Genomic DNA, 26,777 nt, shown 5'->3' with positions numbered 1-26,777 from the left:
GCCGTCACGAAAGGGGGCCTCGTCTAAAGTTGTATTCAACGGAGGCTATTCGCGAAGGGCGCTGCGGAGAAGGTAACTTATCAGTTCATCGAGGACTTCAGCGCAAGGATATACCATATCTGCATCTTTGGGGTAATAAAAAAATATATCACGTAACGTGTTACGATTAAAGCAGCAAAATACAAAAATGGCAGTCGCCGGAGCTTGTCGCCTCACGGCATAGCACGTAGAATTAGGTCAGCCAGACGTGCTGGCAGGGACAACAGCCACACCATGGCAGCCTTTTTTGGCTGCTCGTCAAATTTCTTGATAGAGAGGTGCGATCACGTGATCGGATAACGGTGACGCCATTGTACATGTCTTTAAATGGCGCCGTATATAACGCTGAGGCCAAAAAAAGCCCCCAGAAGGCTAGTGACCAAGCGGAAGCAAAGGAAGATGGATTTGTCTGCAGCTAGTCTATCTTACTTCTTGCCATGGACAGTGCTGAAAATAGTGACGACCTTGAGTGCGACACTTTTGGGCATCGTGGGCGTTCTCGTCGTGGTCGTCTACTACCGCTGGAAGCGCACGCATGTGCACCTCAAGCACTTGCCAGGCATCGAAGACGACTGGCCCTTCCTTCGGAATATTATCACCCACGTTCACATGAAGCGCCGGGAAAAAGAGCATGATTTGGATTACAATGTCCGTAAGTATAGAAAATGCTAGGCTTGCTGGATGGCATTCGTTTATAGACGCAGCACTCAGTGTTGACCGACCGCAAGACCTTTCTTGCCTCTGTCGACGCAGGGTGTGTCTGGATATAGAAAGCTTTGCAATAATCAAAGAGAAAAGACAATATTGCATTGTAGAACAGGCTGGGCTACTCAGGCGACCAGACTCGAATACTCTCTTTTTATACTTTTCTCTAATGTGGCATAAAAACAGCGCCTAGCACAGCATGCTAATATAGTTAGAATAATAAGGTATATATGCATTATGCAGGACTCCAGGTGAAGTATATAATATTTACGTTGTGATGAGTTGCCATTTTGCTTGAGCGAATTGTTATTCAATGTCATGAATTCACCTGCAATACTTTCTGCTAAAATGTGGAATTAACACATTATTGTGAAGATTGTGAAAAGCTCTAAGACTCCCACAGGATAAACAAGATATTAAGTTGTGATATGCGAGTCAAACTACGAAACGGGTAATAAAATTTAATCATTTTATACAGTTTTTTGGAAAGACATTTATTACAGACATTGGAAGCGACAAAGTATTTTGGAACGTATGCAATTAAAGGCCCGAAGCTGCAACACGTAATGCCTGTAACCCGCTGGTAATTCAGAAAACGTGGCTGCTACCTCTACCTTCACAATTTCATTTTCTAAAATGCACGCCACGACTCTAAGAATACACGCCACGAATACAATAACAATGCTGGAGTCAATAGTTGTGAACTGGTTTACTATAGTGCCCGAAACGCCAATGCAATGCATACTGTTCTGCGTGTGACGCGTTGAGCACCGCTAAGAGGACAGCTTCTTGAAGGTGCTTTTATTTTAAAACTAGAGTGGTTTATTGTTTTAACATGTCTTAAGAATGCGAAGTGTTGACTTAATCTTTCCATAAAAAGTTAGAGGCATTTTCTTTCGCAGTCTTCTTCGAGTACTTGAACGCCGGCTCTCAAAGGATGAAGCACCTGCCTTACTTCCGGGCGTACATGGGAGAAGTACCGTATATGCTCATCCACAAGGCCGAGGCGGCTGAAGTACGTGAACAATTTTTGGTTCAATTCTATTGTCAAAAATAAGTGTTCTCTGATATTTGTTCTTGCTGTACTGCGAGCACATGGACAAAAAAAAAAAAGAAAAATAAAGCTTACCGGTTTGTTTATCCTAACAACCTCATTCGGAAAGCACAGAATTTTCCAATGCCTCTTCTTTGCGGCGTACATTTGTTTTAGTGCATCAATGAATAATAGGTGACAGTGACCAAACTCTTAGCCAACTTCAATGTTTAATTTTTACTGATAAGTTTCCTCAGTAATCAAAACATGGCAATCGCAGTTTCGACAAACACTGCGTATATTACGCAAAAGTTACAAACTATGACGGAAGCCGAATTTCATCGCCTTACTGATCATTGATGCAAGATGCAGCGAATGTCTTTTAATGTAATAAATGTAAGGTAAGATGTTTTTATAGCTCCGTTAACTTAATATTTCACTGTAATTCCATTTGTAGCTCAGTTTTGCAGGCTGCCAAATAAAACAAAAGGTGTCTCGTATGCTGCCTGCCTAACAGTCTCATGTGGTCGAAGCGCATTAATATTACTACTCCCGCGAAAATTGATTCTGGCTATCTTTGACGTACGAATAAATTTTTTCCCTCACTAGAAAACCCGCAAGAGACTTGCTTTAACTGAACAAATAAAATGTACTGAAAAGTTGAGTCATGTCAAGTTAGATTTAGGGGCAACTATTTATTATACGGGTAATTTTGGCGGGACCAGAAGTATGTTCTAATAATCGGGGATTAAACTGGAGGCAAGTTTTATTACAGTGAAGGGTCTCTTCCACTAGTATAACGGTAGCCATGCCACAAAGTTTCCTTTAAAATATGTGTGGTTCGTTGAATTTCGCTCTTGCATGGAAGAAAAAGACTGTTTAATGCTTCCTCACTGAAAAGTCATCGCCTTACGTGGCGCAACGCGTGAGGGAATTCGAATACTGTCTGACAAGGGCAATCTTTTCTGCTCCCAGCTTGAGTATGCGATAAAGCCTTTTTTTTATAGAGAAAAGGTTGTCAATGTCTAAACGAGCCTTGTTTTCCTGACTACAGCTTTTTAATGAAAAAGTGGATGTCTTAAACCTGAGCATTTATTCGGCGCCTTTCTGTTTTGTATGTTTGCATTAGTGGCTCCCTTTAAAATATAAAGTTCAACCTTAGCAGCTTGTGTTGAACATTGTTTTGTGTTGTGCTTTCGGCAGTCCCAGCCAAGCATAAAAGTTCTCCAATTACGGTATGACAGAGCACTGAACAAGGGTAGAGGGGGGAAAGCCTCAGTTCGCAGGTCGAGCCAACGTTTCGACATGTGGACATGTCTTTGTCTGGGCAGAGCGATCGTCACTGGCAGGGGTTTAAATACACTTTTGCTTCCGAAGAATAAAAGCTGGAAAGGCATAGAATAGATGAGAAGAAAGTAGGCCAATGACTGTGGAGGGGAAAGGGTGAGAAGAAAAGAAATTATGGAGTGGCACCAACTAGCTCACTAAGTGATTGTGTTCAACATTTTCATTTTTCGAACATCGAACATGGATAAGAACAAACACAATATTTATTTTCCATAGCACCTTGGGTATTCGCCTACATCGTCGTAACCACTTTTTAGACAAAAGACCATTCAAGCTCCGAAGGGAAGCATGAAACGTAATAAAGTAAACTGCAAAGCAGTGTTTTATTCCAGCCTCGTCCTGCAAAATGAGAAGTACAAGATTTCCCTCTGAATTTAATCCTAGCGCCAGCGGAAATAATCTGAGCGCCGACTGATATAACCTAAGCGCCATGCAATATAATTCGAGTGCCAAGTATTTAATCATAGCGCAAGCATATTTAATCCAAGCGCCAACTCGAATAATGTCCGCGCCAACCAATTTCATCCGAGTGCCAACGCAATTAATGCAAGCGCCAGCGAATTTAATCCGGGTGCCAACCAGTTTAATTCACATGTGGAAAATGAATGTGGTGGAGGGCTCCAAAGCATGAAACATGAATTCCAGAAATAAATAGAAATTGAGATCACATTCCAGACCATGCGACGAGTAAGCATCACATCTGCATGCACTATTTCGCTTTGTTCTTATATCTTGCAACAACCAAGAACCATATGTGCAGCTGAAAAAAAAAAATGCGGTTTGTGACACGTCTCTTGCAGCTTTTAGCTTAGACGCATGGCAAGTGAATAAATATACCTGTCATCTTCTAATTGTTTGGTTAAGCACTGCTTATCATGGGTTGTCTTATGCACTGAATCTGCATGCTGATGGCAAATGCGGTCTTCACACAACAGCCGGCTGTTTTTAGAAATTGCAGCCGGTGCAGAAATGTATTTGGGTTTCTACTCATGATTTAACACCACTAGCAGAAAAGGATCAGTGTAACACACAGTTGGTTTCGGCGTGAAGACTTAGAGTAACGCTACCACGGAAAGAGACAGTCTGGCCGCGACACGGTAGAGTGAGTTAAACTATGTACAGCGGAGCTTACAACCGAGGCCAGGAATAGCTACTGGCTTCTCACTATGGTTACCTTATATAGAGTACCTAATTTGCCTGGGCGGCAATCCTAGCAGCGTAGGTTGCCAACAAACTATAAACACGTACAAGCACACAAGTAGCCGACTGAAATGCAATTTTATTTTCTAGGAGACACTAGGGCAGGTCTAAGTGTAACTCAGAACGTTTTACATATAGTCTTCATGCAAAGCTGCCCGTATAAAAAAAAAGTTATGGTGGTCAAAACCAGCCCACTCTACCCTTTGTATTTGCTGCATAGAGTGTCGGGTAGCGTCGAACAACAAACTGCGCCGATGGTCCTTTTTAGTCATTCCGGGAGGCGTTATTAGCACCAGGTCTCTCCGCTGGCTGAGGAAGGCTTTGACTTCCGACTTGAACTTCGAAAAGACTTCCTCTATAGGGTTGAAAAATGGACTGTAAGGAGGCAGCCGCTTGATCGAGTGCGTCTGACTGGCCAGATTTGCCTGTTCCGCACGGCTGTGAGCTGGAGCGTTGTCCAAAATAAAAACCGCTTCAGAACCAGGTTCTTCACTTTCGACACGGGCTGATATGTCGCTCACAAATTCATTGAAAACGACCCAGTGACCCTTGTCTACGGCCGTCCAATGAATGACACCATTTGCCGACATGCAGGCGAGAATGTTAAGGTTTGCTCCTTTGGTGCCAGTCGTCGTCTGCACCGCACCTTCACTGCACGGCCGAAGCTCCTTGAACACCATAAGTTATAGTTAGTCTCATCGATGTAAAACCTGCACAAGTGAGGTCCTTCACACTGCAACCATTGCGCGTATGTTTTGCGGCTGCGTTTCACGTCGTCTCTGTTGCGGTCAGTCGGCCTCTGAGTCATCACCTTCATAGCGTAACCGTGCGAATCCAGTAGGCGATCAATGCTACTTGTGCTGATGGCGATTCCCGGCAATTCTTCTTCCACTGCTTGCTTTATTTGCTTTAGCGTGAAAGCAGGGTTGCTATCCACAATATTCTTTAGAGCCGTCACTACCTCATTTCCGAATTTTTTCGACGTTCCGCCTTTCTTCAACGCTTCTCTATCGCTCGCTGCAATGGATCTCGCCGTCTTTAAATTGATGCCCAGCGTGTCTGCCAATTTTTCACATCTCCTCCACGCCTCGATACCTCGAGAATTCTGGCCCTGTCATGCTCGGAGACTTTGCTGTTCTTTCTTCTTGGAGCACCTGGAGGCTTGAACGGCGGTCCGCGTTTTCGGTGCCCGATTAGGATGTCAGGGCACTGATCATCAGCTTCCATGGAAGAAAATAATGCGCGTTAAAGTTCATGCAAAATTAATGAAAGCACGCAGACATTCACCTGCCTATAATATACGAGTACGCACCACCACCGTCCGGCTCTACTCCGTCGTGCAAATGCAGACGAGAACGCGGCACACACAACGGAGGCGCGAAGATTGCCGCCTGCTTTGAAATCTCATGTCTTCTGCGTTTCTAGCAGTTTTTGTTTTATGGTCGTGAGAAAACATTTCTATTTCTTGCAGAAGAAAGTACACCTATTTGTAATAGTGAATTCACGTGTCTGTGCTTTCGTCCATTCTCCTAGCATAGAGCAAAAACAGACGACAATTCGGCACCGAGCAAACGAAGGCGGAAAACTTGCCGTCTGCTTTGGAACTTTTTGGCATTGGCTGTGTAATGTCTGGCTGATGAAATTACATATAGCTAAAATAGATACGGTTGATTAAATCGTTTTTTAATTGTGTGATAAAATATTTGTGTTTCATCGAAGACATTTTAATTTTGTATATATTCTGTAATCAGCAGTGCGCACATTTGTGGAATAAATGGTCCTCTTGGAATATAGAGCCAGTAAGCCACAGCTATGGGACCCTTCAGAATTCTAGTGCCGAGATTGTACGTTTGTCATAATATTGACGAAAGTCATCCCATAAGCTAACGCTTCGCTTACTCGTCTCATGGTCTGGAATGTGATCTCAATTTCTATTTATTTCTGGAATTCATGTTTTATGCTTTGGAGCCCTCCACCACATTCATTTTCCACATGTGGATTAAATTGGTTGGCACCCGGATTAAATTCGCTGGCGCTTGTATTAATTGCGTTGGCACTCGGATTAAATTGGTTGGCGCGGACATTATTCGAGTTGGCGCCTGGATTAAATATGCTGGCGCTATGATTAAATACTTGGCACTCGAATTATATTGCATGGCGCTTAGATTATATCACTCGGCGCTCAGATTATTTCCGCTGGCGCTAGGATTAAATTCAGAGGGAAAACCTGTAGTCATTACAAGCTATACTTTTTCTCCACATGATATTGTATAATGGAGCCTTTTGATGGATAAAATGTCACTATAAAAAAAATGCGAGCAGCGCTCCTCCTACGGGCTCCACTGTTTCAATGTCTTGTCGCGCTTGCACTTTGGGGTTAGAAAAACACGCTACAGTCTCCCGTGATACTGCCATAGACAACAACAATCGTCTTTTGAGGCCCTTCTTTTGCATATAGTTTATAAGCAATATGAACATGAGTAGCGTTTAATCTGTCCAAGTTCAATCAGCCGTTTTCAAACACTAAAATAGCTCGTCTTGTATAAGCGCGAGTTGTCATTTTTTGTGCTAAAACATTTTACTTAAACGTTGAATTTTAGCTTGGGGAGCAAAGTTAAAAAAGACAGCACTCAGCGAGAAAAATACATTGGCTCGTCTTCGAATTATATTGAATAACATAAAAGGAAAAAAAAAAAACATCTCATAAAATGTTCGACAATTTCTTGCACAGGGCTAGAGAATTGCAGCAATTTTTGTTCACTTTAGTGTGTTGTAAAGTTATCACGTTTCTCGAATATTTATTTATTCAGGCAGTATTCGGCAGTCCAACCATGCTACAGAAGTCAATCGAGTACACATGGCTGCATCCGTGGCTGGGAACTGGCCTTCTCACAAGGTGAATAATTCTTGTCATATTCAGTAGTATGGCCTGTAGTTCTTATAGAACAAAAGCACGGCCTTTTTTTTTTCTCTGTCCCGCATCTGATTCCCATAACAGACTTCCGCAAAACAACCCCATTGGTACTACTTGCCGATTGATTAACAAGGATTTAGTTTGATGTAACCACTTACGGCACGTGTAAATGAAGAAAAAATGCACCATTGCACAATAAATATGAAACGAATAAAAACGCTTACCGTAGGTTATGAACTCGGCAATCGAATAGCGAAAGATGGTAAAGTTTTTCTCGGCATTGTTTTCATCTTTAAATAGCGCGATATTTTACTTGCTGTGATATGCATAAAACTCCTTAACTCTACTGCTTGAAAATTAGTCTGCAGAAAATTAGGTGGGAGGAAGAGGTTAGTACGTTTCCAGGGTCAAAGGGTCAAATGTATGCCGCTAGCTCAGGCCCGGGTTAATTGGAGGAATACGGGAGATGCATTTGACCTGCAGTGGGGAATAATGCGGACGCTGAAGCTGCTGTTGTTGCTGCTGCTGCTGTCGATTATCATGGTGCTGCTTGAAATCTTAAAATTCGGGTTTCCAGAAAATAAATCACCGCTTTAATGCATAGAAACCAACGTAGCGCGCAGTTAGGCAGCAGCCTGCTGTTGAGGATTTTATCGTGGCTAGCACCGAAGGATTCAGCCAGGCAGATTTCTAATTTTCTGCTTGGAACGAACATAAAATGTATACCGTCAAATCTTTGATGTGGGGATCCATCACAAGCTTGCACGAAGCAACGCATCATGCTGAATGCTTTTGTGAAAAGAAAGAAGTTTTTGTGTCTCCTTGGCTAGACTTGCAAAGTGGTGCAACTTTTTAAGACTAAGCATTGTTACTGCTCTTCTAGTATGATGTTATCTTCTCGTTTACATTTGTAGCTCGGTTTCTACACAAACTACATAAGGACAGGCTTGTCAGATGCCATATATTTTAGCTATACCGATTTTTACTTGGCATTCTGGTAGCGCTTGCCTGGCATAGAGGACATACCACGTCAGTAGAATGGTATATGACACTTGATATTATGAAGGGGTTGCAGTAGCGCAGCTTTCCTTCTGTTATCTAGCCCCTGGAACAAATCGCAATAATCAAGCAAACGTACCACTGGCTGATGCGCTCTTAATATTTAATCTATCCGTAAATATCTGCAAGGAATACAATTCTGAAGATGAAATGAAAACAGAAATCTAGCATGCAGGTTGAACACTAAAACCATAACATTCAACTCTTATTAGGAACTAGAGATATTTATGTGCTCCTAATAATATTTTGGTACTTCAGCACTGAGCCTTGCGGCAGAATAAAGGCAGTTTTTTTCGTCCTGTTCGCAGCAGCGAACGTTTCTTTAGCGCTTGCAGGAACCTCATACATAGGCCTCTCTCCCGTGAGACTCAAAACGCCTTTGCGAGCAAAATATTACCCTATGATTATTTTTATGTCTTACACCATTGATGCCTTTGCATCCTTTCATGTGAGTGATGATTTGAAAAGTCCGTTTTTTGCAGTTTGGTAGTTGGGAACACATTGTAGCTACTAATATTTATCACCTAGAGATGAAACTGTAAAAGGCTCGTATGGCCTTCTTGAACAACATCAGCTGAAGTGTTCGGAAATGAGAACATATTCTCAGATAACTTGAAATATATAATTATGATAAGGCCTTTTATTTTACGGCTTGCGTTGATACTTCGACAACTTCGCCGTAAGAAAGATTTGATTCAACGATGTTCGGTCTGTGACGGACTCTGACATATGCTTATACCATATCTGAAGTGTGGAGGAAGTGCACCCTTGCTTAACAAAGCTGCTAAACAATTAATTTATTGCGCTCAGGAAGTGACTTGCAAATACGTTTTTTTTTTGGCAGTGCTAAGCATTGTTACTGATTGCTTCCTACTGACCAATAAGTTTACCAATAAAACTAGATGAACGTGTTAAATGTTTAGAAACGTCATGTGACCGCGTGGATAAAAAATGCAGGTCAAGCTCTGCAATAGTAATGTTTGAATGCGCTAGGAGACAGCCGACCACACTGATGAGTGCTGGGCCACACCCTGATATCATGGAAGGTTCCACCGCCAATTCAGCTGCTGCTGCTGCTGCTTACCGCAGTTACTAACTGAACTGACCTGATGACATGTTACTGTCGGCAAAAAATATTGCTTTTTTTATTCCGTTGAGGCTTCATTCACCTTCATATCATGTGAAATCGCCTTTCTATCGCTCCCTAACACAGAGAAACTATGCTCACTGTCGTAGCGGCGTTCGGCCGCTATCAGCTTGAGCGTTCCAACGGAGCGGAGACGCATCGACAAGCAGCGAGGTACGCGTGCAAGCCCAGAGCGAAATACACCCGTCTGTTTATTGCAGCCAAATATATACAGGCACGATAGCTCGTCTGTATTCGAGTCACGTGACAACTAGCGTCACGGTTGCCACGTGACTCGAATACAGACGCATGTCAGCACATCCCCCTTTTTGGACAACATACGAAATCTCGTTATCACACATTTGAGGCACTAACTACTCCACAGGAAAATTTACAAACTTTACAACCAGGTAACAGACAGCTTTATTCTGTTGAAAAAAAAAAGACAAAAGCAAAAATCCGCATGGCTCAGACCGAGCGCTCACACCGCACAAAAGGTCACTCATCATATTCTCAGCGAACAGATGGGCGCACTTATCTTCCTGACCTGGTCACCGTGACTGGAGCCGAAGGCACCTGGTGTTCGGCGTTTGCCTCGGCCAGACAGCTGTTTACACCGGCAGGCGCGTCCCTGACTGACACACCAGGCCCCTCCTGACCATGTTCGTTGGGGAACTCGTCCGAAAAATAAGCAAGCGGTTCAACATTCGTCGATTACGGCGCAGCAGAGCACCTTGCTCTGTGCATACTACGAAGGACTGTGGGGTAGCTGCAGTCCTAACTACAGTGGCCCTGGTTTTCAAGTCTTGAACCCAGACAGGATCACCGACCTCCAACCGAACGAGGTCCCTAGCACGATGACGTTTGTTGCAGTAACGCGCTTGCGATTTTCGATTCGAATGATCCTTAGCTGTAGCATCAGTCATTATTCTCTGTGCTGGGCCCTGCCACTGAGGTGCCATCGGAACGCATGGCTTAAGGCGTCGACCCATCAGGATTTTTGTAGGACTGTACCCCAGCACCCCAGGTGTCGCCCTGCATGCGAGAAGTGCGAGGTAGGGTTCTTTCCATCTAAGTACAAGTCGCTTGATTGTTTACACGATCCTTCTCACTTCCCCATTAGCTTGCGGGTGCCTTGGGCTTACAATCACGTGACTGAAACTATATTCAACAGCAAAACTTTCAAGCTCAGAGCATGAAAAGTGCGGTCTATTATCTGTCACTACCGTCTCCGGAATGCCATGACGAGAAAAATGCTATTCATCCTTTCTATTACGGTTACAGCTGTAGTTGATGGGAAAAGCGCAATTTCAGGGTAGCGAGATAGATAGTCGACCAGCATCAAATAGCGGCGATTGTTGATAACACACAAGTCAACACCAACTCTTTCCCATGCAACATTATGAGTACTAGTGGGCATCAACGGCTCTCAATACTGAGCAGCACATAGCGCGCAAGTTGCTCGCTACGGCCTGGCCACCCAACTAACTCTTTCACCAATGCTCGGCTACTAGAAATGGCTTGATGCCCGTCGTGCAACTTTTCTAGCACTTGTTTTCTGAGGGACTGAGACGCTACGAGTCTGGTTCCTTTTAAAAGCAACCCGTTGCCTTCAACTATAAGGCACGCTGTTGACAATAAGGAGCGAGATGGGAAGGAAGCCTCGGTTTTCTGGCCAGCTTTGTCGACAAAACAAACGGAGGACTTTGCAAACTGCATCGGTTTCTTGAGCCTTTCTCACTCTTTTAAAAAAAAATTATCTCCGGTTTCAAGTCCCTCAATGCACGATTCTCCGGCTATTCGCTTGCCTCCAGTTATAGTCGCTCGCAGAAGAGGGTCCGCAGTGACTAACCGTTTTCCCAGAACATAGACAACCTCAAAATGATAGCGCATGAACCGCAATCTGAACCGCTGAATTTATGGCGGTACCATATCAACAGGCATTTTATTGCGAAAGCAATAATACTCTAGGTTTTAAGCCTTCAGCGTGGGGCGGCCGTACCCACGTGACGCTGTGACGTGACACCCCACGTGACACTAGGGTTAGAGCTGGGCTACTAACTCAAGCGGTCAGCGTAGCGCGGTCGCAGCCGCGGCGTAGCGCGTGACGTCACACCTCACGTGACACAAAAGCGAGAGATGAGCTGGCAGGAGTTGCCAACTTGGGTCTCTCGTTTTACATGGGACGGTTATGTCACAGTCAGCCTGCTAGGACCCTAGCATTCACGTTACCCCTATAGGCCACTAAGGCACGTTCATACGGCTTGTTTAAAGCGGGGCTTTATATGTGGGCTGAGTAAAAAGAAAAAGAGAAGAAGAAGAACGCTCGGTCACCCGCAGCTAATGCTTTCGCTCAATATTTTGTTCACGAGTGTTGAACCCTTGTAATGTTTTTCTAGTAAGCAAACAAGTGGCTTATGGTCAGTTTCGAAGAGTACTTCCAGACCTCTGAGGCATTCATCGAATCTTTCACCAGCCCAAATCAGGGCTAACGCCTCCTTTTCTATTTGAGCATAGCTCTACTCAGTTTTCGTGAGGGAACGCGAGGCAAATGCTACCGGGCGTCGCTCGCCGTTACGTTTCGTTAGCGAAAGGACTGCGCCCAGGTCGAAAGACGAAACGTCTGCCGAAATGATCGTGGGAAGGCGAGGGTCGTACGAAGCCATGAATTTCGCGGCGGAGATAAGAGATTTCGCACTTTCGAACGCAGCGTTCAGCGCTGCACCCCTTATCCAAACCTTACTTTTACACAAAAGCTCGCGCGAAGGAGCGGTAGCGTGAGCCAGGTGCGGCAAGAAGCGCCCCAAATTGTTTTCCATGCCCAGAACGCTGCATATTTCCGCTACATTGCTCCGTGGCTTTATTTCTTTCACAGCATTTACCTTAGCTTGATCGGGTTGTTCGTCTTCCTCACTTAGAACATGACCCAAAAAAGTAAGCGTTTTAACACCGAAGACACACTTGCATTTGTTTAACGTTACATTCGATTCTGCCTACCTGGTCAAGACGTTAGCAAGTCTAGAATCATGTTGTTGCTGGTTGTTTCCAAAGACCAAAAAATATCGTCCATTACGTTGACGGCTCCAGGCATGTCTGCCAGGATTTCGGACATTCTTTTCTGGAAATACTGATCTGCTGAAGTAATTCCGAAATGTAACCTGGTGAAACAGTACCACCCGAATGGAGAAAATGAAGGTAGATAGAAACCAGAATTTGTGACCATTTTAGAGAAAGCTTTGTACCGACTATAAACCCCAGAGCTTGATCCACATGGAGAAGGTGAACTTCTTTCGCAGAACGCACTTATTCAGTTGTGTAAGGTGTACACAGATCCTGACATCCCCACTCGGCTTTACCACTGGTACTATGCCGGCACACCACTCTGTAGGTACGTTAACCTTACGAATAACGCCCATTTGCTTCATTGTTTCGAGTTCAAGGCGGACGCGTTCTCTGACCGCAATTGCAACTCTGCGTGGTGCAGTTTAGCATACGGAACCGCGTCTGGGCGAAGTCATATCCGATACTTTCTTGGCATTAGCGCCCAGGTTACTGCAAACCTCGGAGCCCGGAACGCTACCGGTAGACCCCTTCTGCGTCACTGATTCGGCAAACTTGACGGCTCCTAGTGCCTCCAAAGCAGGCAAACCGAGAACATGTCATAGTGGACTGACCACATAACATGCTTGGCGAGAACGTTTCCCCTTCGGAGCAATTTCTGCCTCGAATTTGCCCAAAACATTGAGGCATGGGCCACTCGCGCCTGTCAAAACCTCGTCGGCTCTCGTTAAGTTCACAGGGAGACCGGGAAAAGATGACGGAACCACGTTAACTTCAGCCCCAGTATCAACTTTTGCAAACACTGGAACAGAGTTCATTCATACTTGTATATACCGCGCTTTTGCACTTGGCGCTCCACTCTCTCCCACAAATATTTGTCCCGTGTCTGCTTGTACGGAAGAAACGTGAACCTTGCGTTGGTTGCCTTTCTAAGTCTTTTTGATGCATGCTTTAGCGAAGTGTGCCTTTACGCGGCAATAACTGCACTTCACTGTCCTCGCTGGGCAAACTGTTCGGGGAAGCAGGAATCCACCGCAGTAGATGCAGTATCCGTCATGACGCACCGAAGAAGTGGCGTTCCCACGTTGAGGCTTTTTGTGACGTCCTGCGGCGTCGACTGTTGCTGTGCAGCCAACTGCCTCATTTTCGCTCGGATGAGGTACTCTCGAGGCTTGGCCTGTCGTGAAGTTGCGAAGGAAGTCTTGCTGTTGCTGCTGAACAGTCTCTTTAAGGCGTGCTTTTGAAAAGTCGGATGCTAGAGACAGCTTGGCGTCCATCTGTAGCGACTGTGAGAGTTTTCGTCTTTCTGTCCGACGAAGGCCCAGTGCCATGAAAATTTTGGCTCCGTTTATTTTTCTATGTTTCGCTTCTATCACAGGACATAGCGTTAAGCTTTTGACACCATGCTGAAGCGGCGTCCGACAGCTATCAGCTTCAGCGTTCCAACGGAGCGGAGACGCCTCTACAAGCTGCGAGGCCCGTGTGCAAGCGCTGAGCGAAAGGCCACTGTATGTTTATTGCAGCCAAGTATATACAGGCACGATGACGTCACGGTTGTCACGTGACTTAAATACAGATGCATTTAAGCACACTCACCTCTATTCTTCAAGTCATACTACGCCTTCGCCCTAGCTTCCAACGTGAAATTCCGGTGTTCAAATCCTCCCCAAGGGAGCTTTTTTATTGGATTTTTTTTTTATCCTTTAGCGCATAAGGATCATGTGCAGATCTCTGAAATCTCTCATCGCGACCAGTAATGCTAGCGCATTAAAAGGCTTACTGAACATTATTACACAGCATACCGATGGGTGTGACTCACTTTTCGTGTAAATGCAAGATTCGGCAAAAGGGAGGAAGCATGTTCTGTTCGCATCTTTTCATGGCTGTGTTGTGGCTTTCTTGAACACGCAGTCTTGCTTAGTGGAACGAGATTCCATGGTCCAAGGCTGCTTTTGGGATAGTGCTCGCCAGACCTGACTTGTCACTGTAGTGGGAGTCTCAACTAAATGATTCTTATTCATGAGGTATTGTTATCTAAGAGCGTTTCCAGATGTTTAAATGGCGCCCTGAAAGAAGATATATTTACGACGATTACTTCACGAAGTTTTCAATCTCTGTGTCACTGTGGGAGAGCAAATGCTGGCTACAGCAGCGATCTACACCGCTTTCTTGGGCCAAGTATTTAAATCGTGCAGCAATCTTACGAGTAAGGATTGTGCGATAAAGCGGCTTCAGTCTAAAGTACTACATGCCGCTGAGTATTCCTGAGTTCAGTTCAGTCGTTCAGTCGTGTCCGACTCTTCGTGACCCTATGGACCTTGTCACGCCACGCTTTCCGGTCTCTCACTATCTTCCTAACATCACATAACTTCATCTGCAGTGCCTCGAGGATGCGATCTAACCATCGCGTTCGCTGCCTACCCCTTCTCCGGCGACCCTCAACCTTTCCCAACATCAAATCTTTCTCCAGCGACTCCTCTCTTCTCATCAGATGACCAAAGTAGCTGAGCTTTAACTTTAGAATTTGGCCCTCCAATGAGCAGTCAGGGTTTATAGTCGACAATATTGACTGATTTGATCTTCTGGCAGTCCAAGGAACTCTCAAGAGTCTTCACCAGCACCACAATTCAAACGCGTCAATTCTTCGGCGGTCAGCCTTTTTCACAGTCCAACTCTCGCATCCATACATCACAACTGGAAAGACCATAGCACGAGCTATACGGATCTTGGTTGGCAGACTAATGTCTCTGCTCTTTACTAGGCGGTCAAGGCTAACCATTGCTCTCTTTCCCAGAAGCAGGCGTCTCCTAATTTCATGGCTGCAGTCTCCTTCCGAGGCAATCTTGGAGCCCAAGAAGAGAAAATCTGTCACAGCTTCCACTTCTTGTCCCTTGATGCTCCAGGACTTGATAGGGCAAGACGCCATGATCTTTGTCTTTTTAATGTTCAGTTTAAGCCCAAACTTCTCACTCTCTGCTTGTACGCGCATCAGAAGTCTCTTGAGTTCCGCTTCACTTTCTGCCATGAAAGTGGTATCATCCGCATATCTAAGGTTGTTGATACGTTTTCCAGCAATCTTCACTCCAGCTGAAGACTCGTCCAGACCGGCCTTCCTCATTACGCACTCTGCATATAGGTTAAATAGGCAGGGCGACAGTATGCAGCCTTGCCTCACTCCTTTCTCAATCGGAAACCAATCAGTAAGACCATGCCCAGTTCTGACTGTGGCCTCTTGCCCTTCATACAGGTTCCTGAGGAGGCAGATGAGGTGAATTGGAACTCCCATCTCTTGGAGAGCTTGCCACAATCTGCTGTGATCTACGCAGTCAAACGCTTTCGCATAATCAATAAAGCAGAAGTAGATGGGTTTCTGGAACTCTCTTGCTTTTTCCATGATCCAGCGAAGGTTGGCAACTTGGTCTCCAGTTCCTCTGCCCTTGCGAAACCCAGCTTGCACGTCCGGAAGCTCCCGATCCACATACTGCTGCAGCCTACCTTGGAGGATTTTCAACATCACCTTGCTAGCATGCGAAATAAGCGCGATCATGCGGTAGTTGGAACAATCTTTGGCACTACCTTTCTTTGGAATGGGGATGTAAACTGACCTCCTCCAATCCTGTGGCCACTGCAGGGTTGTCCAAATCTTCTGACATAACGTAAGCAGAATGTTAACAGCGTCCTGGCTGAGGTTTTGAAGCAACTCAGCTGGAATGCCATCAATTCCGCTAGTTTTGTTCTTAGCAAGGCTGGCTAAGGCCCATTCAACTTCACTCTTCAGGATGCCCGGCTCGAGATCAGTGATCAAAACCGTCTTATGTTGGGTTTGCACATTCGGGTCCTTCTTGTGCAGTTCTTCTGTGCATTCCTGCCACCTCTTCTTTATCTCTGCGGCTTCAGTGAGGTCCTTGCCTTGTTTGTCCTTTATCACGCCCAGCTTAGCACAGAAGCTTCCTTTGATATCTTTGATTGTCTTATACAGAGCTCTTGTGTTCCTTAATTGGCTGTTGTCCTCAACTGCTTGGCACTGTATGTTCAGGAAGGCATTCTTATCTCTCCTTGCTATTTTCTGAAACTCCGCATTGAGAACCCTGTATCTTTCTCTTTCCCCCATAACTTTTGCCATCCTCCTTTCCTCAGCTATTTGCAAAGCCTCTTCAGATAACCAGTTTGCTTTCTTGCATTTCTTTTGTTTTGGAACTACCTTAGTAGCAACTTCTTGTATTATATCACGAACATCAGTCCACATCTCTTCGGGCTCTTTGTCTTCTAGATCTAATTCTTGAAATCGATTCCTCACTTCCACAGCATATTCTAATGGAATTTGATCCAGATTATACCTGAAAGGCCTTCTGGTTTTCTGCGTTTTCCTCAATCGAAGCTTAATCTTGGCAACAAGAAGCTGATGATCGGTGCCACAATCGGCCCCAGGCCTTGTTTTTACTGCTTGTATAGCGCTTCTCCATCTATGCCGGCAAATAATATAATCGATCTGATTCCTGTACAGACCGTCCGGTGAAGTCCATGTGTACAGGCGCCTCTTGTGCTGTTGAAAATGAGTATTCGCTATGGTCAGGTTCTTTTCTTGACAAAACTCTACTAGCCTCTGTCCAGCTTCATTTGGCTCACCAAGAGCGAACTTGCCTGTAACTCCGGATATTTCTTCACTCCCTACCTTAGCATTCCAGTCTCCTATGAGAAAAACGACGTCTGATGATGGGGTGCGGTCTAAAAGGCATTGTAGGTCCGCATAAAATCTCTCAACGTCAGCTTCTTCATCAGTAGTGGTCGGTGCATAGACTTGAATAACTGTTATGTTGAAAGGGTGACCTTGGATCCGAAGTGAAATCATTCGGTCGTTTTTGGGGTTGTACCCTAGCACTGCTTTGCCCATTCTTCTGTTTACTATGAGAGCGACCCCATTCCTTCTCTTGGATTCGTGCCCACAATAAAAGACATAATGGTCGCCGGAGTTAAATTCTCCCATTCCGGTCCACTTGAGCTCGCTGATACCCAAGATATCAATGTTCAATCTGTCCATTTCTCGCTTGACGATATCCAGTTTACCTTGCGTCATAGATCTTACATTCCATGTTGCTATGTGATACATCTCCTTGCAACATCGGACTTTCCGGTCGCTTCCCGACACATCCACAACTAAGCGTCCTTTTGGCTTTAGCCAAGCCGCTTCATTCGTCCTGGAGATACTAGGAATCGCCCTTTGTTCATCCCCAGTAACATGTGGGATGCCTTCCAACCTGGGGGGCTCATCTTCCTGCGCCATATCATTAATGGTATTGTGACTGGCCATAGGGTTTTCTTGGCAGGAAATACTGGAGTGGGTTGCCATTACCTTCTCCAGTGAATAACATTTTGTCAGAACTCTCTGCCGTGACCTGTCTATCTTGGGTGGCCCTACACAGCAGAGCTCACGACTTCATCGAGTTTCGCAAGCCCCTCCGCCACGACAAGGCAGTGATCCATGAAGGGGGAGTATTCCTTAATGTGTATTTATATCATGAACACCTTAGGTACGATATTTATGACGATTACAGAATCGTTCGTTCATTAAGAAAGGATGAAGGCGCACGAACTATTCAGTCTGTGACATGAAATAATAAGCTCTGACTACATTTTGAAAATCGTAGGTCGCGGAAGGTTCCATTGACTCGTTCGCATTGCACTACATCATAGTTGAGACTGGACAGCACTGAAGGAAGCTTGGCCAAGGCTTTCTCAGTGCTACTTGTGTCCGTTCCCGTACAATAAGTTTGCTCTAACGTTGCACTGTGATTGCGACAGAATGCTTATGTACGCCCTCATAAAACGCATGAAAGAAATACTTCCAGTGGGTCAATTCGTATTCTTTGCAATCATAAGCGAACTCGTGTGATCATATTCTGCCAGGTTACAATTTCTTACATACACCGAGGTTCGCCCATCTGCATGTAAATCTTGGCTCTTATTATTTTCCTAACCTTGATAACCTTAGGAACCGTCTAATGCTGGCATTATGGAGGTGGAAAACTTTTTTTATATACTTCTAATATCCTCCATATAATGAACTGAAACAAATCAAATCAATTCAAGAAAAAGTACTATAGTTCATCGCCGTTTCCGCGAGCTTCGTAGCATTCCAAACCGTTTTTATTGAGGAAGGACACATTTTGTTCACTTCTCAGCGACCATTAAACAATTCATACTGTTCCAAAATGATCACTTAAAGTGTGTGGCTTATAAGTCGGCGCTACTCACGTACGACGCTAGTAGTTCAACTATTTCACAAGGAATAATTTTCATCTTGATGCAGTACTGGTCTAAAGTGGAAGACGCGCAGGCGCTTGCTGACTCCAGCGTTCCACTTCCGCATCCTGGAGGACTTCCTGCCTGTCATGAACGAGCATTCAGTGGTGTTCAAGGACCTGCTCAAGGAGCACGTGGGAAAGCGTGACGGCGTGGACATTGTACCGTCTGTCGCTCGCTGTACACTAGATGTCATATGTGGTGAGCCCATCGGCGCCCTAATATCTTTCACTAAAGGCGGGTATAGTACCGCATTGCCTGGTGGTCCTCACACTGCCGCGTAGTGAGGATCACAAGGGGTATAATAAAAATATGGCACTAAGGGGCTACAAACGATCGTAAACATCTAATTTCTGTGTTCAAACTATTTATAAATTCAAAAGTGATCAGCCTGGAGGATCCTTAGAGGACTGAATACGCTGCGGAGCGACGCGTGATTCAGCGTCAAGTTCCCTGAGTACGTTATTACCGCGGCGGTTTCAAGGGTAATTTGGAATTTCTTTTTGTGAAATAGTCTGTGTTCATAGCGTTTGTACATTAACAGTTAATTAAAAGTAAGAATTTATTTCACATATGAATTACTGAAGTGTCGGAACAAACCCTGCGGTTTTCACAACACAGAACATTTGTTTTGCTGATAAGCCAGATGGTAACAACTTTCAATTATTGACACTTAAGAGAGAAGCTAAAAAAAAAAAGGGGGGGGGGGGGGCGTCTATTTACGGTCACGCGGTAACAATGCCGCACAAAACAAACGCGCAGACTAACATGGCACCAAATTAAACTTTGTTGGGCTGACTTCCCTCAGCAAAGAACTAAACAACTCAAAGGTGGCGATAGCAACAAGCATTATGTGCGGTCGTCAAAGAGCAGAATTAGTGCCGGTTTCGGCTGCGGTATATTGAAGACGTACAAAGACACTTTGAGACAAGGCGCCAAATGCAAATACAAGAATCTAGAACAGGTGCCTGAAACTCATATTGCTATGAGGGCCGCATTACGAAAATATTTTCCTTTGCGGGCCAGAAGCCAAAAAATTTAAAAAAAAGATAACCAAAAATTAAAAAGTGAATACGCACTAGAATAAGATAATTAAAAATAAAGCATCTCATTCAGAGGCTACCTATTATCCTTCGTCGAAAAAAAAAAATGTGTTTTTGATTTTGCCTAAACGCCGACAGGGCGCTACATCAGAATGGCTTGGAGAGAGAAATGATCATCATCATGATCATCATCATCACCACCACCATCATCATCATCATCAGCCGGACTGTACCCACTGCAGGGCGAAGGCCTCTCTCGTATTCCTCCAATTAACCCGGTCCTGTGCTAGCTGCATCCACTTGACCCCAGCGGACTTCTTAACCTCATCCACCCACCTAATTCTCTGCCACTCCCTGCTGCGCTTTCCTTCCCTTGGAATCCCTTGGAAAGAAAGGATAATTGTTAATAAATGCCACACTGACTTACTCTAAAAAAGAAAACAAAAACGTTAGATTTGGAGGTCAAATATAGATCGGGTCATCCGGTGCGCCTTGAAGACAGTTGGCCTCTGTCCGAAGTTCACGCAGATTAAAGGGGCCAAATCTTCTTTTTATTTCCGGAGAGAATGTGTATCATCTGGGGACATGATATTTCAGTAGAGTTTTGTTGCAAAATTAATCTAAAGTTAAATCTTAATCATGAAAAAACGAGTTGGAAGAAATACGCAAGTGATTTTGTATAAAAATTACGCAGCTGTTTTTTGTGAAGTGTTCAGGGAGATCTCATAAACCATTTCTCTTTACATTTAGCCTCCACCTGCTAGTAAAGCTGGAGACTAGTTTGTAATAGGGATTCCAACCAACGGCGTGTGTAAGTGTAGGTGTCCATGCAGAAGTGAGATAGATAGTGCCCCTTCCTTTCCCGAAAACCCAAACTATCTGAAGAAGTTTAACTTTGCCAAACTATGCCAATTCCCTAACACCTAAAATTCGTGGAATGGAAAGTCCGTGTCTATGAAAGGCGAAGTTCTCTTATGGCGAAGTTCAAACCATTCTCCAAATGTCATTTCTTCACATTCCTAAGGAAGAATGATCTACACAATCAGACTTGAGCGCTGTTAGTGAGGATTTAAATGGCGTCCGCTGCTTGACCCACTGGTGGATAGCAAGCAGTAATCACTCCTTGTATCCAAGCTGTAAACCGCACCGCGCAGGAAATAAGCAGCGTCACCTAGAGAAATAAAAGGTATCTCCTAGAACAGATAAAATATAATTAGGTGCCGTGGGAGACGTTTATTCGGTGGAGCAACCGGTCGGCTGACGCTCTGCTTTGGAAAGCGCATGACAGAAGTTTGGACTGAACTTTCCCTCATGAGTTTCAACTCGTATTTTCTATTCCACGTCGCGCTTGTCATCGGTAATTTAGGCATTAGTATATGTTGTGCTCTATGCTGCGTATTTAGTGCGTTAAATCAAAAATTGCTCTTTAATCCTGCCAAAAAAATTGTTTTTTTTTTCTTCTGAGGATAATTGCTGCCCAGAAAAATCATTTTGATTCTCCCTCGACGAGTCTAAGAGACTTGCAGACGACTCGGGACGTTGATGCTTTCTGCAGCTCTAGTCAGGAAATACCCTTTATTGCAAACTTACTTCACCTTGGTGAAGTGTTCCAAAATTTAGAACCACCACCAGTAACAAACCACCAAAGCACAAACTTTGACGATGAGCATGGTTCCAGAGATTGCATCCAAAGTGGCTGCCGCATAAAAAAAAAAAAAAGAAAAAAAAAACAGTGTTTTCGTAAAAACCTGTTCATATGCTTCACACAGCATGCTCAAGAATTTTATAGTGTACACGAGAACGATGGCATGGAAGTTAAAAAAATGAGATCCGCCAACCGCCCTACTTTTCTCTACGTAGAAACAGCAATGGGGACATGCGTCAACGCACAGCGGTGCTCCGACTCGAAGTACGTCCGTGCGGTACTCAGGTAAGTGCACCCATCACAGCCTTTGATCCTTACCGGGGCGTCAGCAGGGCTTTCTTTTAGCCCAGTGGAAAATCACTGATTCGGCGACTACCACCCGAGTGAAATCATGTCTTGCTTGTGTAGCGGCTGAAGAGGAAAGCGTTGCCGAGGCTCGTTCTGCAGCATAATTCTGCAGTCTCGCAGCCAGTCAATAAAAGCAGAAATTCGAGTGGCCGCGAATGTGTTTCCCTTTTCAGCAAAGCACGCAAATCCAGGTGACTGAAGAGCAAAATCTCTCCCGCACTACTTTCACATGATATTAGAATTTAGGGAAAACGTCTGTACATCTTTTGGAGTGGCGAAATTGAAAAGCATCGTAAACAAAAGAACACTTTGAACAAAAAACTTTACAGTGCAAGTCGCTCTTGCCGCAAACAGTGTTTTATTTTGAAAGACAAAGCTGCGTGAACAACCTGTAAGAATCTTAATTATCGAACAGCCACTCGACAAAAATCGTGAAACGCTTGTCAGAAACAAAAAATAAAACAAAAACTGGAAATACAGACCTTTCGGCATCATGTATGTCTGTTATATGGTCGGAGAAAACAACCACTGCCAAAATTTAAAAAAAAAGGAAACAATGACCCTAACTTCGACACTTCTTAACATGGAATTTCACCTTAGCCGGGAAGCTAGAACACACGAAATGAGTGCTCTATATACTACTGCGATATTTAGCTCTTTCGGTGTTCCGTCAAGGCGAACAGCTTGTTTCCTTTGCTGTAATATCAGGGTCCATCACTGTTCAGTGGTAACTGCAGGTGCACTAGAAGTGAAAAAAGAAACAAAAAATAATTCGTTTCTCTCTCCGGCTTGCGGCCTGCCCGCAGCTTTTTGATCTTGATCGGTGTTCCGCAGTGAAGTTCACGCGAAATGACTGCACTCAGTGAAGCGAGGCTCTGCGTGGCACTAATACTCTACTATTTTGACGGAAATGCACGCTCTGGAAGACGTTTTGACTTGAAGGCACCAATTCTTTTCAAAGGAGAAAGACCTGTTTCAAGTGTTGTTTTTTTTTGTTCGAGCGCGAGATAAAAACTTCAATTGTTGGTTTCTTTGCTGAGTATATGAGGCTTTTAGCGAACAGTCAAAATAGCACTGAAAGCTGCCGCATGAGCTATTTAGTTTTTGTTTACTGGCCCGCCTAATGCATAGCAGAGTTTTATAATAAAGTGCAGCAAAGCATAATTTGTAATAACGCCTACAGAGGTGAGTTTCGCAGTCCCTCTTCGTAAGTTATTGTTAGACTCAGCCTCAGGGCTACTTGCAAACTTATTTCGTTTGCGTTTTCGATGCTGTAATGAACAGGATTGCGACCGGACAGAAGAGGCATTATGCACGCTAGATATTAACACGAGATAGTCATGGCAGTGTTAAAAGACGCCTTTGAACATTCCACTGCTAGGCGCTGAGTAAAAAAACCGCAACACTCTCTGCAAAGAAGCAGAAATGCAAAAGAAGTGCGGTAATTATGCGGTACATTATTCGAATAATTGGTGTGTAAAGATCGCTTGAGTTGATTGTTATTTTCCTTTTGACTTTCTTTTTCAGGCTTGGTGAACTATGGTTTTCTCGCGCAACAAAGCCATGGACTTGGCCGAATTTCACGTACAGGTTCACCGCTGATTCAGTCGAGTTCACTAAGGGCGTGAATACTGTCCACACGTTTACAAGGAAGGTACGTAAGCAGTTTGCAAACGTAGGACTCCATCGTATTTATTAGCTTCAGGTCAACCAAAATTTACCGGAATAAACCCGTCCTTCTGGAATCTTCGCTTAGTTTCACTACTGCGCTGTTATGCGGGCGTACATGGGGGTGCTTTGTTGCGTTCGTGCTCTTTGTTCCATTTTAATTCATTTGGAGCATCTTTACTCGATAAAGTAGCCGTATAAGGAACAGACACACACTAGACACAATACATTGGCTAGTAGGTGACCAGGCTCAGCGGCTCAGTGGCTGCGGCCTCGCTCTCACCCGTGCACTTTGCGGGGTTAGAACTCGATGAAACCCTTAAAGGTTCCAAATCACACGGCAGTCACACAGAACGGCGTCCTTATTACTCACATGCAGCTTCGAGACGTTAAAGTACATTTTTCCTAGGAACAAACTATAGCTAAATTAAGGCACGCCCATGGTTTAGCCGCCTATACATCTGTTTACTGGACTAGAGAAAGGAACGAATTTTAGTATATCAATATAAAATAGATGAGCCGCCGCAAACATATCCAGCATATCTAAAAGACATACTTGCAGAAAGTGCCAAAATTGAAATTAGTAAAATCTCTCTCCGGCTACCCAACGGCGTTCGTGAAACTAGCGTACATTGGTAACAACGCTCTCCAGCTGGACAACGTCGTTTATGAAATAACTAGGACGCATTGTACAAACAGAATGATAAAGAAAATGGCATGCCTTGAGCATATTGTAGAACGATAAAAATTAAGAAAAGGTCAATTACCGCGCTAGACAATTCGCGAATGCAATAAATGCAAGCAAAAGTTTTATAATTAGCTTCCAACAATCAGAGCAGTAAAATCGCAATACGAGGCTCAGGGCCGTCTGAAAGCAATAAGGCTGGCAGAGTCATTCTCTGTTCTCTATAGGGTAAATCAAAAAATAATAATTTGAAGATAGCTTTTATAAAATAAAAATAAAAATATATTGGTGTTTTTCGTTCGTTTCGTTATGGATCAAAAGTACATTTTCTTGCACAGGTGATCAAGGACCGAAAGAAGATGCTCTTGGAACACCAAGCTGCTTCTGATCAGAGTGGTGGCGCGGATGCAGACGAGTACCTGAACCTCAGTGGATGCCGGCGGGCTTTCCTTGATCTCCTGCTCTCGCAGCACTTCAAAGACCCGTCTTTCACTGAGGAGGACATACGAGAGGAAGTGGACACATTCACGTTCGAGGTAAGCCTAGAATAGCTGGGGTTTTGCCAGTACACTGAGCTATTCTTCCCGCTGCACTGTCAAAATTTTTGAGCATGCTAGCTGTGCACTCGAATCGTGTACACGTTAATGCAATTTAAAGTGCCGTTGAACTGATAGGAAGAAAAACTGCACCGAAATACATTTCGCCTACTAAGCCAGTAGTAACACGACGCATTATGAACAAAAACGCAAAACAAACAACGGCAGAATCGTCGCGCGAATTTGCATTTTGCGAAATATAATAAGGTGGAGAATTAGTGAGGTCATACTAAAAAATGCTACAAACTCTTGAACATGTGAATGGACGTTATACATTAACAGTCAACCCTTGGGGATAAGCGGTCATGAAATAATTCATACTTCCCACGCACGGTCGAGTCCAGGGTGAAGACAACAGAATGTATTTGTTTTAATTATACAAGTATATTATAACTTTCAATATATTTTTTGCATTTGCGTGAAAAGCGCCTTGAGCACCACTCTCATCAGAAGCCGAAATTTCATCCGAAGCTTCATCAAGGTCGGGGATAACAAGTTTGTCGCCAGAATGACGAAGACACCGAGATCTTGCAGAGGGTAGACTTCGGCGGCTACCATCTTATTTATAGTCCTGCTTTCTCCACGGCCCATGCCTTGTAATATGCGAGCTAACAACCGGTATAGAATTTTCTCTGCACATTGGAGCCTGAATTGCGCCAAAAATATGTACACTAATTTACCCTACGTAAGAGATATTTGGCGGTGCGGCAGGTAATCAAAGAAATGTTACTAGTTCGTGCGCTGAGCAGAATTTCCCGTGTGATGATTCCCTGACCTACCTAAGGCTCCGGTTTTCCTCCTTCTTTGCGTAGTTTAAAATATATATAAAATAAAGTTACATATGAAAGGAAAATGAAGGGATAAGCATATAACTTTGATATTTTAGCTCAAAAATATTCAAGATTATTGCAATACTCACGGACTTACGGCGCGATTCATAGCTCAAGAATGATAGACCAGAAGAGAAAGTATTGGTGTCTCCTTGCCTAGCCGCTGCGTCCGCCTCAGTGTTTTCAGGAATAACGCAATCTCCCAAAATCAATGGGAACGCTGGAGTGTGCTACCTATTTGGCATCCTAAGAAAATTCTTTAAATACTTCGTACACCAGGTTTGCTCTCCGACGTATAGAACTAGTGCTGTCGGGGAATTTCAGTGAGGCCAGGTAATTGCTAAATATTGCCCACAGATGCAGATCTCGTGCAAATGAGAATAACTGCGGGACTAAATCCATAGTCTCAGTCTTAACATTCGCTGATGCGGTTGCGTACTTGAAATGAGATAGTTAGCGATTATTAATATATGGAATCATGAATGGCATTGGAGATAGACACTAAAACTGCAGCCATCAGTAAAAGCGTGAATGTAATCAGGATATTGCATGAATATTGTAATGCTGTGACTGGTAAGCCGGAGATATCATTATCACAATTCGTACCAATCATTCATTCAAGAGACAATTGTAATGCACGCACAATGAGGAGTTGCTGTGTATTCTTTACAAAATATACCTATAGCTTGAAAGAAGTTGGCAGTTGTGTTGGAAATTTGGTGCATATTAAATTGATCAATGTTGATTTCTTAATTAAAACAGTGCAGGAATAGGAAAGAAAACACACCAACTTGCTTATCATGGTCGTTAAGGTAGTTGTGAGTTGGCAAGAAAGACCTTGATAGATTCTACAAGTCATTTTTACTGCAAATAAATGAATAAGGTGGCCTGGACAGTATCCGATTAAAGGTGGCAATTTTAATGAGAGATGTCACGCACGCTCATGCAGAACGTGATGTAGATGCATCCGTTTTCCGTGTTGTCTTTTAATAGTGCATGGCCCCCAAATGAAAACACCCAAAATTCGAACCATACAAAATTTAAAGCTTGTAAACACAAAATAATTTCATTATTATACTCCCATTTCACTGCTCGAACAGTTTGAAGTTTCTATTAAATGAATAGCAAGATTGGAAAATTGCACAAAATTATTAGCACAGCAGAAACTCCCGAACATAA

The 26,777-nt window shown here is 44.0% G+C and overlaps 1 protein-coding gene across 1 annotated transcript in view; it reads left to right on the top strand.

The window, feature by feature from the left end:
• Positions 1 to 438: 438 nt before the first annotated feature.
• LOC146203486 (cytochrome P450 4c3-like) overlaps positions 439 to 26,777 on the top strand; it is a 39,457-nt gene continuing 13,118 nt past the window's right edge. The window contains exons 1-7 of the mRNA XM_084585708.1: positions 439 to 691; positions 1,647 to 1,759; positions 7,135 to 7,220; positions 18,791 to 18,984; positions 21,687 to 21,756; positions 23,347 to 23,473; positions 24,511 to 24,708. Coding sequence (XP_084441834.1) covers positions 439 to 691; positions 1,647 to 1,759; positions 7,135 to 7,220; positions 18,791 to 18,984; positions 21,687 to 21,756; positions 23,347 to 23,473; positions 24,511 to 24,708 — 1,041 coding nt within the window. The remainder of the gene's footprint in view (positions 692 to 1,646; positions 1,760 to 7,134; positions 7,221 to 18,790; positions 18,985 to 21,686; positions 21,757 to 23,346; positions 23,474 to 24,510; positions 24,709 to 26,777) is intronic.

The sequence above is a fragment of the Amblyomma maculatum genome, chromosome 1, assembly GCF_055883805.1.
Source record: "Amblyomma maculatum isolate TAMU_Amacu chromosome 1, ASM5588380v1, whole genome shotgun sequence".
Lineage (NCBI taxonomy): Eukaryota > Metazoa > Arthropoda > Arachnida > Ixodida > Ixodidae > Amblyomma > Amblyomma maculatum.
The sequence above is the reverse complement of the archived record's forward strand: the minus strand, read 5'-3'. Positions and strand labels throughout refer to the sequence as shown.